Source organism: Mauremys mutica, chromosome 4 (assembly GCF_020497125.1).
Source record: "Mauremys mutica isolate MM-2020 ecotype Southern chromosome 4, ASM2049712v1, whole genome shotgun sequence".
In the NCBI taxonomy this organism is placed as follows: Eukaryota; Metazoa; Chordata; order Testudines; family Geoemydidae; genus Mauremys; species Mauremys mutica.
In genome coordinates this window covers 8108371-8124244 of record NC_059075.1, presented here as the reverse complement: position 1 = coordinate 8124244, position 15874 = coordinate 8108371, and the positions used below count along the sequence as shown (strand labels likewise).

The window sequence follows — 15874 nt, the reverse complement described above, 5'->3', positions numbered from 1 at the left end:
GAAAACAAAAGCATCTGCCTGCGATGGGGAGGTGAACTTGGGACCCTTTGCTTCCCGGTACCTTTTACTTATGGCAGACTGGTCATTTCCTGCTGTGTGGGGCTTTCTACTCTAGTTCCATTACGTGTCCCAGGGATTTTGGAACGGGGGAGACAGATTCTACCCTCCTCTCAATCCTTGCTCATATATCCAAGAATTTATCCTCCATTTCCAAAGCCTTCGATGGTGTCGAGTAGCTGAGTCAAGTCATCAGCTTCTTCCAGAGGCAGGTGCTAGGATGCGGCTGGCAATACCCTCTCCCCCCCAGGATTCAGCAGCTGCTGCTTCTCGTGTTTGACTTCATTTTTACTTTTAGGCGGGGCGGAGGGAGAAACAAGGTGAGAACGAGGAGGACAACTGTCCTTCCCTGCAGTGGGATATTGTCACTATTCTCTGTAGGGGGTAGGTTCTAAACATTTACCACCCATTGTGCCCTGCCTACTGGCAATTTGCACTGGTGTACCTACCTCTGTGCAGTCACACCTGTACAGATGTGCTGCGCTGGCAAAAAAACAGGTTTACACCAGTGCAGCTTAAGCTGGTAACACCCCAAAGTAAACTGCATCAGTGTAAACTCTGGGGCAGCATGTCCACATCAGGGGGTTGCAGTAGTGTAATTACATCAGTGGACATTTCCTTAAAGCAGACAGGGTCTTAGAGAGGGTCCTGGGAAAGCTGAGGTTCTGAAAGGCCTCTTTCCCTTTCACCCCATCACAGAAGCGGCTATTGAAAGGCGGGGGGTGAGGGGTGAGAGAGAATGTGGTTTACTGTAGTTTGGAAAGCTCCCTAAACCAACATCATATCCTGAACACATTTGGTTCTGTCATTTGGAGCAGGAGAGTTAACTTGTGAAAAAGAAAAACCCACCAACACTGACTGCTACTTTAAAAAGCAAACAGACAATATTTGAAACAAATCCAAAGTTTTATTTCATACACATACATTGACCACATGGGATGAGCGTGTGCACTACATCACAACTTCAAGTTTCCCTGTTTAAAAAACAAAACACGAAACAGAAAAACCCACTGACATTTACACGGACCCTCTTCCTGAAAACAGATCGCTTCTTGGGTAGGAAGATGCATCCACCTATTTGGCTGATATGACATAATGTACATGTAGCAACTCACCACTGCTATGAACAAAGTTGGGGGGGCGGGATCACATTCCCGTACATAGGATCTTTTTATTGAAAAGACCTTCAGTATATCAAACAAATTTATACCATGTTGAATATATAGAATCAATATATTTTCAATATTGAAATATTTTACGTTTTTATGGGGGAAAATTTTCTTGGTAGGTAAAATTTCTACTTTGCTAGTGAAAGTGGGTCTGTGTAAATATAAACACGAGGGTGAGATTTTCTGGTTGCATCCCCAATTAAAAAGAATTAAAAAAAATCAGAAGTAGTAGCTGTAACAAAAGAGATACTGAATGAATGTTTTGGTGTAATTTAAAATTTCGTGTAGCATTCTTTTAAAGAATTTAAGTTGTAAAATATGTAAGTCATTAAAAAGTTATGACAATACTTCATGCCAGGATTTGAGTACTGTTCCGGGATTAGTGAGATTTAGGGTCTTGACTAATTAAGCAGTGCTTCATTGTCAGTTATAGTAGATCTTATTAAAAAAGAACAGTTGCAATATATTTACATTGTTTTTACCAATACAAGTGAAAACAGCTGTAGAGTTACTCATTGGTCAAATGAAACCTAAGCTAGTCAAACATACAGTATAAAGATTGAAATACAGGATCTCGTATTTGAAAGCTAGCAAGGCAAGTCATACACCATTTAGCTACTGGTTGTATGGTATAAATATTCCCAGATGCTGAGACTCAGAAAGAGAGAGAGCTCAGTGGTTTGAGCATGGGCCTGCTAAACCCAGGGTTGTGAGTTCAATCCTTGAGGGGGCCACTTAGGGATCTGGGGCAAAATCAGTACTTGGTCTTGCTAGTGAAGGCAGGGGGCTGGACTTGATGACCTTTTGGGGTAGATCTCTATATACATATACTTGCACTGTTACAATAAGTGGCTTTCGCTACAGCAACCCTTCTGTCTGTACACAAGGATGTAAGAGTAGAAAAAAGTTAGTCAAAAAACATTTCCACTTTGTTATGGGCTATAAGATTTTCTGACAGGTATCTCAAGACTCTGTTGTCCTTTTAAATACAAAAAATTGAACTCATCCCTGATTTAGAACGTCATATTAATAGGGTTGCCATGGAGCTGGAATTATCCTAAATTTATAGCTGCTGGGTTTTTGAGCCAAAAATCAAAAAGTGTTCCAAGGGTTCAGAATAGCATGAAAAGCTAGAGCCGCTCTCACCCCCGCACCAGTGGCATGGGATCTTATGAACAGCTCCTCTCTGATTGCTGTTTAGGTTTGAGGCGTATTGGTGTCTTTGCAATCACAGCAGTCCTGCTTCAGGCCAAAGGCCAGAACACAATTTTAACAGCAGTAGAATCTCCTCAAGGTAGGCTTTGCCTTTCATGTTTGAAGTCACATACTGTACCTGATACTGTAACCTGTCTCTCTGAGCTCTTTATGGGGCCATTTCAGATGGCCTCAGCCTCCACCTGAAATATTAGGTTTTTACAGTGTTCAAATTGGTATGTTTGTAGCCTATAGGCTTGTCTTCTCGCTCTCCATTTGGTTAGGACAAGTTTCCTAAAGCTAATAAAACAAATTTCTCAATTTCAGGCTACATGTAAGCAAAGCACTGGGAGCTTCCACCAGGACCCCATTCTGATGGTTTGGCTTTGCCCTGATTAGCAGGGCTCCTCCAATTGATTAGAGCCACCTCTCCATCTTTCTTAACGCCTCATTATCCAGCTTGGAGGCTTTAATGGAGGCACACCTGGAACAGCAACTCAAAACGTGATGCTTACAAAGCGAGGAAGGTGCAAGCTTCCACCTTAAGCTGTTCGAGGTATGTCGTGTCAATATACCACCCTGTAATTGGGTGCTCTATTTAAAGACGCACCCGATTTTTTTCACTCTCGTTTTGTTTCATGATGGGTTGTTAAAGCGGTAAGAAATACATGGTGAAAGCTCACAAAGGGCTGGATGGTTAGTGACCGGATAACGGGAGTCCAACACATTAACAAAAATTTTGGTGGTTGATAGATCACCCTTAGTCCGTCAGTATGGAGTCCTCTTGCTATTATAACCATATGCACATTTGCGACCTACATGTTGCCATTGTTTGGGTACAGAGTGCTATGGCCCTGCTGTTATTAAAAGCATGTTCTGAACAATGAGTGGGGGAAGAGAGGGTTGAAAATAATGGTCAGATTCGATGGCAGAGGGAGTTTTGTAAACACTGGGGTTTCGAGCCTACAGATTTGGGAAAAGAGACCCCTCGAGGGCAGTATAGGGGAAGCAGAGAATTGCGCAGGGGTGGACAAGCTTGCACTGGCTTCCATCTGAGGTCCCCTCTGAATCAAGCCGTGCTTGGATCAGCCACTTAGCACAGTACAGCAGCAGGCCTGCTGGGTGCTGGTTCTGTCACGCTGCTTAAGGGACATGGTTCAGAGAAGACATGCTGCTGTGAAACATTAATATAGATCGAGTGATATTCAAATCAAGAAATATGGGTAAAGAGAAGAAGCACAGAAGGGTAGGGGAGGACCAGAGAAAACTTGGTCAACATAAATGTATATCATTTTCCTTCCTGGTTTTACCCTATGACCTCCAGGGATCTGAGTGACCCTAAACTCCCCGTATAAACTGTTCTGATTTCAGGAATAGGCTTCTCAGTAGCTGGCAACCCTACATAACATGAGAGGTATTTCAGGCACATCTAAGGCATTAGAGTAATTTTCTCTTTGCTGTCAGAACATCTTTTTTTTTTCCTCTACAGCGTCTTCCACCAGCATATGGCTCCAAACAATAGAAGTTTCTAAATGGATTGAACACAGGGATATTTTCATGCACTATTACTTAAAAGTAGTCACAAAAATATGAAGCACCAATCACAACACCTGATTTACTTTTACTTGCAGAATTGAAGCTACCATATACAAGTGTTAGAAGTCGTGGTAATAGGTTGCAAGAAACACACAGACAGACAGTGTTCACACTGCATATGTGAAGTATCACTGACTAAGCCCTTGCTAACCAGTTTAGTTTGTTATCTTTTGAGGAATTCCATCCATCTCTGTGCTACTCTAATGCAAAAACAAAAATACAAAACAAAAAAAAAAAAGCACAAGACCGAACATTAAGTAATATAATAGTAATCTAGCCTGTTGTGATATTTGACAATTCAACTTAAATAAGAGTATTATTTGGAAAAACCCAACGATAATCATTCCAATGAGGTTATACACAGCCTCAGCCTTTACCTTGCTCAGCACAAGTGTCTTTTTTAAATATGGATCAAACAAGGGTTTTTTGTGTTTTTTTTGTGAGCAGAAAAGTGACACACACTTAATCTTTACATATTTTTCTATCTCGATGACTCTGCAGATCTCAGATCTTCTGCCTCATGATGTAGATCTTATTCCCCAAAAAGGTGACCAGTTTCTTTAAACATGCACATCTCCGGATCTTCCAGGCCTTGTTATTTTTTAAATTCTGTGGACTAGAAAGTCGTCCACATTGCTAAAAACGCTACATCAGTGTTCAGAGCGGGCCGAGTGCATGTCAGGCTCATGAAGGGCTTACAGAATTGCACAGAAGAACTTCTTCTCTCTAAAGGGGTTTTCTGAAGCTGGCACCGGGGTCAGTAGAGGGTCTTCCTTGGCATGGGCTTCGCAGTACGCCATCAAGTCTGCCGCTGCTTTTGACACCTGAAAATAAATGCACACTCTGTATAAGCTTTGGATGAACTACGTTGTCTGGAGCTCCTCCACTTTAGAGCACACAAAGGAGGGAGCACTTCAGCAGCATGGAATTAAAGTAGAGTGACCAGATGTCCCGATTTTATAGGGACAGTCCTGAATTTTGGGTCTTTTTCTTATATAAGCTCCCATTACCCCCCACCCCATCCTGATTTTTCACATTTGCTGTCTGGTCACCCTAAATTAAAGCATCTTATTTGGCTGAATGGAAGATAGAGAAGTTGCATCAAGTTCCCACTCGCTCCTTCACTGTATTCACTATCCATCGACGGACTTTCTAACTAGGCCTTACAACGATCACAGCACTGTCCTTGTTCACTACTTGGCATTCATATCACCCCTTAGGTGAGAGGGGCCGTGGAACGTAACTGGCTAGGAATCAGAAGTACCCCTGAACTCTAAGATCCATTTCAGAACAGTGCACCAACGGGGGAAGTTCCCCTTTAACTGCATGACTCTTCTACTTTGAAACGGGATTGTTCTCTAGCGGCTGTAATCACCACCAAACTTTAGTGCCAAAGTGTTGTCCCAACTGCACCGGTCACTTAGGGCATGTCTACACGGCCACTAAACACCTGCGTCTGGCCCATGCCAGCGGACCTGGACTCATGAGGCGCAGGCCAAGGGGCTGTTCAATTGCAGTGTAGACGTTCCGGCTCAGGCTGCAGCCAAGCTCTGGGACCCTTCCACCTCCCAGGGCCCTAGAGCCGGGGCTCTAGTCCAAACTGGACATCTACACTGCAATTAAGCAGCCCCAATCCAAGTCAGCTGGCACGGGCCAGCTGCGGGTGTCTAATTGCAGTGTAGACGTACCCTTAGGGCCAAAGTGGAGAGCCTTGCTCGGGTTTTCTTCAGTCCTTACTCATGCAAGTGGAATTTGCCTGACTAAAGACTAAGGGAAGACCTCCAAACAGGATATATAATGTAAACTGAACTTTCACCCTTCCTAGACAGCCCGTGCTGTAACAACTGGAACCGCCATTATTTTTCTTCCCAGTATGGAGTATTTGCATTTACACTATGTTCATGCCCAGTGAATAGATGGACGTGGCTTCTTTCCAAGTGTAAAGAATGCCCTTAGCAGGAAGGCAAGGAAGCGGGATTTGTCACTTCAAATGCTCTCTATTTTCTCAATAGAGACCTCAGCTGGAGTGCCCCGCCCAGCCGAAGGCACATCTTGACTTTGCTCAACTTCTGCTATAAGGCAACAAGTCTGCAGACCACTCTGAATGTCAAAGATCCTCTCCTGGGCTTACAAATGGGTTGGGCACCCCCCTCAGCACTGGCATGGGTTCAGGGTCCCAAACTTTCATCCGCTCCCTGGAGATTTCCCAGTTTAGTCTAAACTTAAGAGCAACTGATGTAAATCTTTGCACAAGTCTCCTTGTAGGCGGGTTGTTGCTATGGTTATTTTACCCTGCAAGACCTCCCGTCTCATCTCCTAGCTCTTAGATTCCACCTGTTCTCTTCCAGAGTTGGAGGCTAGGGGACCCTCCACCTGATCTGATTGCCAGCTGAGTAGGCCTCCGACTCCTAGAACCTGAAAACCTACTGCAGGGCCACTCTCCAGCCAACCCTCTATTGCTAGGAGCAGACACAGATTTTTGCACATGTAATCAATTCTGAAGCCCAGTTTATTTGTGTGCGTTTCAGGAGCCTGATGATGTCAAGAAGAGGTCAGGGCAGGCCAGCTGGGAGATCGGACCTAGTAAAGAAGATCACCTGATCAAATGGTAACTTGTAGGTCTCTGTTTTATTCTTCAGCTTTATACTGAAAGTACATTTTTGCTTTAGGACCAGACTTCAAAGAGAAACTGCTGAGCTCCAGTTCATCTGCAAATTTGACACCATCAGCTCAGGACTAAACAAAGACTGTGAATGGCTTGCCAATTACAGAACCAGTTTCTCCTCCCTTGGTTTTCACACCTCAGCTGCTGGAACAGGGCGTCATCCACCCTGATTGATCTAACCTCGTTATCTCTAGCTTGCTTCTTGCTTGCTTATATATACCTGCCCCAGGAAATTTCCACCACTTGCATCCGAAGAAGTGGGTATTCACCCACGAAAGCTCATGCTGCAAAACGTCTGTTAGTCTATAAGGTGCCACAGGATTCTTTGCTGCTTCTACAGAACCAGACTAACACGGCTACCCCTCTGATACATTTTTGCTGTAGCATGTTTGATGTGCCGTGTGTGCAAATCCCAAACAACTTACACACAATAAAAGGCATTTATACATCAACTATACAAAACGTGGTGTTGATTTCTTTTGCTGCCAAGATGGTTTTCATTTGCATCTCTTTCAGGCAATCCAGCCTTCTAGTTCGCTTCCCCCCACCAAGCAGCCTCTTTTCAAGGCATTTAACAGCTAACACAAACCTATTAGCAAAGACTTTAGGAGAAAACCTATGCAGTCTGCAAATCCAGTTCTCTCCATTTAGTTACAGGCAGGCTTTTGATCCATCAACACATTTTACCTGATTTGATCTTACAAACACACACTCAGTGCAGGACACAACTGCAAATAGCTTGCAAGAATACATGCAACAATGTTTATTCACGATTAAAGAAAGGGAAGTGCCACGTCATTTTTATACCATGTCAAACCCTTCCAGTGGAGGGTTGTGGTTGCTATGGTAACAAATATCAGTGGAGTCACTGACTGTATACGGTTATCCATTAAGAACATGAAACTGGCTCAGTGGAAGCTCTTGAGCAGCGAGGAGACATGAGCAAATGCTGAAGTTCAGATATTGGTATGTCCCACTTTGGAATCAGCTACGTTTCCCTTTAACAAACTGGAATGCTCCAAGACTCTGCTCTCAAAAGGTTCAGGTTTCTGGAGGCAACTTTCCAAGCCAACCCCAACACAGAACACAGTTTAAGCAGCAGAGATACATTACGCCTTTCAAAGCCTGCACATATTTAGGGGACAAGATTCTTAATATTTACCTGAGCTGAGCATGAAAAACATGCAGTTGCATGCATCAGAATGGTGCTTAAAACAGAAAAAAAAAAAAGAAAAAAAAAAGTGCCATCGCAGCAGCATTACCCTTTTGTGCAGGCAGCTGTTTATCTGGCATGCACCATTACGTGTCTGTGCCCACACATTCAATACAGGCACCCAGTTTGGAATGCTGGCCTTTAAAAACAGAATCTGTCCATGATCACAATTGTGATTGTTTATGGCAGCATTCATCATGTGCTAGGGGCTTTCTGGACAAATCAAGAAGGGACAGCCCAACCCCTGAGGAGCTCACAGTTTAAGGACAGAACTTAGCAAATATTGGAGGGGCAGAGGCAGAATTGTGCCCACTTACTACAACTCAGATGGACAATCTAGGGGCTCATTATTCCAGTGTAACAACGTCCGGACCAGCACTAAAAGACCTATATGCAGCCAACGCAGAGGAATCCCTCCCCGAAGGGATCACTCTCCTTTCCATTGAGAAAGAGACTTGAGAGGATAACTTTGCTTTTTGTTTTGTTGTGTTTCTCTAAGCAAGTCTGGGTACACCGCTGAGCCCAATTTCATGCACTAACCATGTTATCCAAAGAACAAAGTCTCTGAAATACATTAAATGAGACGCTCAGCTGCAGTCATCTGCAAACAGTACCAATTCATCATGAAAGAGCGTCCTCCTGTTTCCTAAAAGGCCATATCATTAGGACTGGTTTAACAGAGTTTCTCAAACCTTCTAGTTTTCCCGTTGGGTACAGTTCATGGTCACACCAGCGAAGTATCCACCACCGAATAAGAAAACTAGGGAACCGTGTTACCATCACAGATTTGAAGACAGAAGGACTTGATCATAATGGTCCGAGCTCCTATAGAACACAGGCCCAGATTTCATCCAGTGAGATTCCTGGATCTCCCTGACATCATTTAGAAAAAACATTCAGTCTAGATTTTAAGCCTCAGTGATGGAGGATTTACCACACCCCTGGCTACGCCATTCCAGTGTTTAATTACCCTCACTGTTAAAAATAAAAATTTCCAGTGTGAACTTGCTTACTTCAACTTCCAGCCATTGGATCATGCCTTTGTCTGCCAGATTAAAGAGCTCTCGAATATCAGATCTCTTCTCCCCGTGTAGGTAATAGACCATGATCAATTCGACTTGATGTTTTGTTCAATAAGCTAAATACACGGAGCTCTAGGACTTAAGGGACACTAAAGCTCAAGTCTATAGCTTGTGTTTTACAGGAAGTCGGACAAAATGGCTCCAGTAGTCCTATCTGGCCTTAAAAATCAATGACTTGGAGTCTTAGCTGCAGAAGGCTCCTCATGGAGCCACAAAGAACATGCGAGTTACCCAGTTGCCTTCCATCAGCTTTACCTTTATTCTGTCAATGTTGGCCTCCATTTTCAGCTGTTCTACCAGCTTCCTGGCTTGTGCTATGCTGGCGGTGTTGTTGCTGGCCATCTGAGTGCCGGTTGTGCTTTTCAGATGTGCTGTGGAAACAAAGTGAAGTGAGTTAATACATCAGGGGACTACTAAACTGGATTTGCTGCCCTGGCTCCGATGCGCACCACTGCCACCCAGAAGCTGCTCTAGGTAAGCGGCACTGGGCCAGAGCTCGCACCCTCCTGCATCCCAACTCCCTGCCCTGAGCCCCCTGCCGCACCCCGCACCCCTCCTGCGCCCAGCTCCCTGCCCTGAGCCCCCTGCTGCATCCTGCACCCCTCCTGCGCCCAGCTCCCTGCCCTGAGCCCCCTGCCGCACCCCGCACCCCTCCTGCGCCCAGCTCCCTGCCCTGAGCCCCCTGCCGCACCCCACACCCCTCCTGCACCCAACTCCCTGCCCTGAGCCCCCTGCCGCACCCCGCACCCCTCCTGCGCCCAGCTCCCTGCCCTGAGCCCCCTGCTGCATCCTGCACCCCTCCTGCGCCCAGCTCCCTGCCCTGAGCCCCCTGCTGCATCCTGCACCCCTCCTGCGCCCAGCTCCCTGCCCTGAGCCCCCTGCCGCACCCCGCACCCCTCCTGCGCCCAGCTCCCTGCCCTGAGCCCCCTGCCGCACCCCGCACCCCTCCTGCACCCCGCTCCTTGCCCTGAGCCCCCTGCCGCACCCCGCACCCAGCTCCTTGCCCTGAGCCCCCTGCCGCACCCCTCCTGCACCCCGCTCCCTGCCTTGAGCCCCTGCCACACCCTGCACCCCCTGGTGACAGGGAAGGGGCAGTGTTGGGGTGGGGACTTTGGGGGAAGGGGGTAGAAAGGGGCAGGGAAGAGGCAGGACCTCATGGAAGGGGTGGAGTGGGAGCGGGACCGGGGGCAGTGAGGGTAGGGGTGTCAGTGAAGCGGCCCTCAGGCCAATGCACTAGCTCTCAGGTGGCCTTTGTGGTCATTTGAGTTTGAGACCCCTGGTCAAGACAGTATTTGGTCCTGCCATGAGGGCAGGGGACTGGACTCGATGACCTCTCAAGGTCCTTTCCAGTCCTAGAATCTATGAAAACCACTATGACACCAAACGAAGTTAAATCTGGATTTGCCAGTTGGCGTTAAGTGAGAGAAGCAGGCCCACTGTTTATATCCTTACTTGGACAGTGACTGGAAAGGGAAGGAGATCTGGGGTTGGAGGCAGGCGGGAACATACTTTAGTTTTACAGCTCTGCTGGGGCTGTCTCTTCAGTGCTGTAACCATCAATCACCTTGTTGTTCCCCAGGGTAGATTTTTAAACTGCACTTAGCAATAAGTTGTGCTGTTAACCCTGCTCTTTTGGCTAGTGCTGTTGCTCTGATGCAGATCAGCTGTAAAGCCAATGGTGTTTTCACTGTTCGTGTATGCAGCAAGCTTTCTAGAGAGCAGATCGTTTAATCAGTAATTAAGATTTTTCACTTCCAGGTGGGTAGGAGAGAGAAGCATCACTACTAATGGAGCAACTTTTCCTATTACCTTCCCAATCAAAACAACAACGCTATAATTATGCGCGGAATGCAAGCAAGCATTTCCTCCAGTCTTGGAACAAAACAGCACCTACTATAAAAGCCCCTCTCAGTTTCAACTTCACACAACAGCAAACGGATGTTTTCAAAAAGTTCTCTAGTCGACAGCTTGAAGTGTCTTTCAAGTTGCCTGTAGCAGTAATATCAGTCATTATAGGTTCATTACACTGTACTGAAATACCAAGCTTTACTATAAAATAATTAGGAAATATACATCCGTGCATTTAAGTAGCTGACTATAATATAGTGATTTCTAGAGACCGACGCGGTGCATTGGTCTAGCATTGCATTGTCCGCACAATGAGTGAGCATTGAGATGCAAAACAGGATATTGTCACTTCCTGTTTCTTTAGGGTTTCCTACAAAAGGATAACTGCACTCGTTCATTATGTTGCCAAGTCTCCACTGTCTCTCTGAAGCATGCTATCCAAGCTGGCTCTGCTCACACTGGGCAGAAAAACGGTGTCTGCGTCTTTCCAGCAAGGGCCCCATTTAAGCATGATTAGTACTTTTCAAGCACAAACATGATCATTGTAAGAGATGGGACACAGCTGAAGTGCATTGGGCTATCCCAGGCGGAGCTAGGAGAATAAATTGACTTTTCAGATTTCTGGCAGTTCCAGAAAAAAACAAAACCCCACACAATCAGTGTGTGTCCAACTGAAACTGAAATTCTTGGAGAATTGAAAGATTTCATTTCAGGTATTTTAATCAAATGAAAGGCTCAATTCACAAAAGCTGAGGAGGAGGAGGAGGAAAGGCCACCCTTTAGCCCGGTGGTGAGAGCACTCACCTGGCATGTGAGAAAGCCAAGTTCAAATCTCTGCTCCTGCCCCCTCTGAGGTGCGTGCCCAAACCACCAGGCTATTAGCTATTCTGGGCTGTCTCTCTCAAGCTCACAGGCTGACGATGCTCCACTTGGTCTAAACAAACAGTCACTGGAGCAGGGATTGCAACCCAGCTGTCCCCCCACTCCCAGCTAGAGACAGAGTGAGAAGGCCGGGCTTTCTCCTAGCCAGGTATTTTATCCTGTCTCCGTGGACACACTCACCAAGAGCCTAGAAGGAAGGCATCCTCGTCTATGAATTTCTGGGCTAGAAAGACCAACCTAGAGGCAGCCCATATTCTCCTTTGGAGAGATAACGAGTAAGGGGGCAGAGAGGCATTTCTTCAAAACATCACCCCTCAAGGGGTCTCCCGCTGGCTCCGAAAACTGCCAGCAGGTCTAGTTTTGGCCATTTAGCCTGAGCCAGCTTAAAGGGGAGGATCCAAGGGTGCTCACACTACAGCGCTTGTGTTAAATCCCTCAGCTGAGGAACTCCTCTTGGGGCCTGCTCAGAGAAACCCAGAGCCCGACATGAAGCCGCTGCAGTGCAGTTCCCATTCAGGCCTGTCCGGCTAGGATACGCTGGAGTAGCAACTAGGCGCAAGCGGCAAAGAACACTCATATTGGGTTTGGGAAGTGAGCGGGCGCAAGCCCACCCACAGCTAAATGACCCTCCCCCAGCCTATGCGGAGGATCCACCGAGACCAGGACTCAGGCTGGTAGGCAGGATGCGTGTTTCAAGGAAACGAACTGCGAGGAAGAGCTCTCCACAAAAACCCCTCATGATCCCCAGGCCTTCTCCACACCCAATCTATCCTTTGCACTGAGAGTTAAGTAACAAAAAGTATTTTACCAAAACGGTCTTTTCCGTGAGTTGCGTCTCTAGTGGAAGGTCTGCCGATCTTCAACAGTCAATACCTTTAAGGGGAAAAAGAGAGAGAAACAATTTATTAGACTGACACTTTCCATTAGCTCCATGTCACTGAATGACTGTAATGGTACAGACGTTAATTGGAAACCAAGACGTGTCAAAATATCATTCAGAGGCTCAGCAAGCTTGAAAACTCAGTTCAGAAAGGCAGAATGTACTGGGGGGTGGGGGTTATGCCAAGACGCTTGGTGAGATGACGTATTGATTTTTATTCTAGTCACTTTTCCATACCGCACCGGGGTGAGACTAGGAGGGCAGAGTTTCAGGATTTCTGACAGAAATTCCTTCCACTTGCCTCCTTCCTCACATAAATCTGCCCGGTCTAGTCATAAGCATCAGAGGATGTTTGATAGGTACACTGACCAATCAAATACAGATTCCAATTCACTAGACTAGGAAAAAAGTTCACGACATTTACCTTACTTACAAGACTTTTGAATTCACTTGAGTCAGGAACGGACTGAGAAACGTTGCAAGAGGGAAAATAATATTTTAAAATGAAGGAGATCTATTACATGTACATTCCATTGATATTACATTGAATACATGAGGGGGGTCTGGTATAACCTTGTCAGTGGCCCTCAGCTGGGAAAGCCTGCATAGCTCGATTATGCAACCACGCCACACCCCTGCTATTAGAACTGTAATATCATGCTACGGCACCACATCGTGTATTCTATTTTATCTATATTGTGTGATACGCACACAGATTATAGAGCCAGACACACACCCCGAGCTGTGTAAGGAAATTAAAAGACGACATTTTAAGAAGCAAGCTAGACTTCTGAGATTTAACGTAAGTTGTTAAGCCCCTTTAGACAATACTTTATACAGAGTTACAACAGCAGCTGGACTCTTCCTCACTGAACTGCAGAGTGCATTCAATTCTATTAGACCTGTAGCTGAAAGATGGCTTGCTGGAGATCTGCTTGGAGAAGTGAGCCCTTTAAGGGCCAGTGCTCCCCTAGTTTTCCCCATTACACTGCGTCCTGCCACGCCCTGGAGCAAGCACTGCTTACACTTTACCTCCTCTGTTGATTTAGGAGCCGGGAATGCTGGAAGGAGTTCGCCAGGTTACAGAGTCCGCCTTCCGTACAAAAGTCAGCGTTTACACTAGCTAATCTATGTGTACACTGACAAATGTTGTTGCTTTGCGGTTAGCAGTGAACCGCTGTGACAGAGAAATACAGACAAGAGATGGGAGGAAACAAGATCGCTTTCCTGTGTAGCTCTTTGCGGGGTTCAGAGTACAAGGCAAGTTCATTTAAACTTTAGACTTGCTCCTCCTTACACACCTGGAGTTCTTTCAGAGAAGAAAATGTTTGGCCAACATAGATAAATGGATGATAAAATGAACGAATTGGCCACCGATGCATTCCTACGTGCCATTCTATACAGTGCAATAGGCTGTACAATGCAGGCTTTTTTAAGCCAATGAACATTGGCTGGGACCTATTTTGGATAAATTTGCCCAGTTTCATTGTGACAAGCTTTTCATCAGCTGCTAACATTTGAATGCCGTGTTCCCTAGCGGAACCTGCACGACAGTGGTGGGAGGAGCCATTCCTGTCTATCCCACAGGGAAGACCAAGTCATTTCTACTGCAGTTGCACCTAAAGGTCCCAACCAAGCTCAGGCTCCCCTTGTTCTAGATCCTGTCCAAACATGCAGCAGCAGCAGCATGGCGGCTACATTTCCAATGTCTGAAAACCAGGCCTCCCACCCCACCTCTTGTCCCCAAGGCCCCACTCGCACCTCTCCCCACAATGCCCTGCCCCCCCCACGTACCCCTCCCCCAACTCCAGCGTGAGGAGCCCCAAGGGACTTGTGAACCCCAGCTCCAGCAGGCTGCCTGGGAGTAAAGGTGAGACGAATGCTGCAGCCACACAGGGGCAGCCCAGCAGCCCCCTTCCCCGCCCCTCTCTGCGCTGTCTGCCCCAGAGCTGTCTGCGAGCACAGCCAGAAAAAGCACTGGGAGGGGCAGCTCGCCTCCCTCCCTCCCTCCTGGGGAACGTTCCCAGCCCCGAGAGCTCCTTACCCCACTCGCCATGGGCCCCTGCACGCTGTCCTCCGCTGCAGTCCTGCAAACCATGCTCCTCAAAGGGGCTGCCTGCTGCCCAAGCTGGCGCATGCATCCTGCCGCAGGAGCTGCCACTTCAGGACTGAGCAACAGGCTGCCACTATTCCCCCGCCCGCAATAAACAGACTTTTAGTGTCCGGTCAGTACAGCTGACCGGACACTGCTAGGTTCCCTTTTCAACCAGACTTTCTGGTCAAAAACCAGACACCAGGTAACTCTAAACAGGAGGCCCTTCCTAGCCCAGTGAATTTACAGTCAGAAGACACAAGGGTAGGAGCAAAAAAACCAGAGGCCCAGAGAAAGTGACTTGACCAAGGTCACACAGCAGGTCAGGGCAGAGTTGAAGTCAGGTCTGACTCCCAGTCCAGTGATCTAACCACTCCCTCCCAAGCACCCTGAGCACCTCAGATGAGAAGTGCTCCTGTAGACACACACAGAGCATTATTACAGCATTTCCTTCACGGCCAAACGGGCCACTGAGGGTTGCAAAACAGTTTCAGTTACAACCCAGCTGGCTCATAGCTCTTCTAAGAACTCACCGGACGGGGTGATGCTCTCCACAGACGCTTGGTCTTTCTAAGAGAATCCCTCACTATTTTTGAGTTGGGAATATGAAATAGATACTTCCCACACCATGAAAAACTAGACATCCCTCCCCCTCCCTTTAAAGAGGGGAGAAAGGAGACTTGGCATGTAAATAGTCCTCATTGAGAAACAAGCCTGCGGGCACCTCAGGTGGGCCACAAAAGGAAGGCAGGGTTGTTAAACCAGGCAAGTAAAACAAGCAGCAAAGTGCCCTGGCCTGTGCTGTCTACAGAATTAGAGGGAAAAATACCTATGTCTACGCCATCCCCATGGGAGACCTGCACAGCCTCCTCTACTCACAGGGTGATCACTCTGATCTCAATCCCCTCCCGAGCTGCAGCTTCCCCTCAGCAGGCCAGCCTCCTCCCTTTATAGCCAGGTCCCCTTTGATTATTTACTGCAGCTGGAGGACCCTCCATCCAGGGCTGATGCTTCTGCCAGGTGTTCCTGATTTAACCCCTTGTCTCCAGGCCAGATCATTAACCCCTTGCTGCCCTCACCCAAGGCAGAGCTTGTGCACCTCATCACAGACCATAGCTAGGTATGGGGTGGGGGAAGAAAGGAATTAACATTTGCGTGAGCATTTGAAGCCGGCAGAGCATGCATAGACAGCAGAA

The 15874-nt window shown here is 47.0% G+C and overlaps 1 protein-coding gene across 10 annotated transcripts in view; it reads right to left on the bottom strand.

The window, feature by feature from the left end:
* Window positions 1–932: 932 nt before the first annotated feature.
* The window catches only part of GNG2 (G protein subunit gamma 2), a 95631-nt gene continuing 80689 nt past the window's right edge, over window positions 933–15874 (bottom strand). For 2 of the 10 annotated variants that reach the window (XM_045016525.1, XM_045016527.1), the window contains exons 2-5: window positions 12515–12579; window positions 11629–11758; window positions 9232–9347; window positions 933–4840 (exon numbers count right to left, since the gene is read on the bottom strand). In XM_045016525.1, coding sequence (XP_044872460.1) covers window positions 4712–4840; window positions 9232–9347; window positions 11629–11635 — 252 coding nt within the window. In that variant the 5' untranslated portion in view covers window positions 11636–11758; window positions 12515–12579 and the 3' untranslated portion in view covers window positions 933–4711. Of the gene's footprint in view, window positions 4841–9231; window positions 9348–11628; window positions 11759–12514; window positions 12580–13618; window positions 13638–15211; window positions 15429–15507; window positions 15598–15874 lie in introns of those variants that run through there. The other 8 variants (XM_045016530.1, XM_045016534.1, XM_045016528.1 and 5 more) reach the window with 7 other exon arrangements.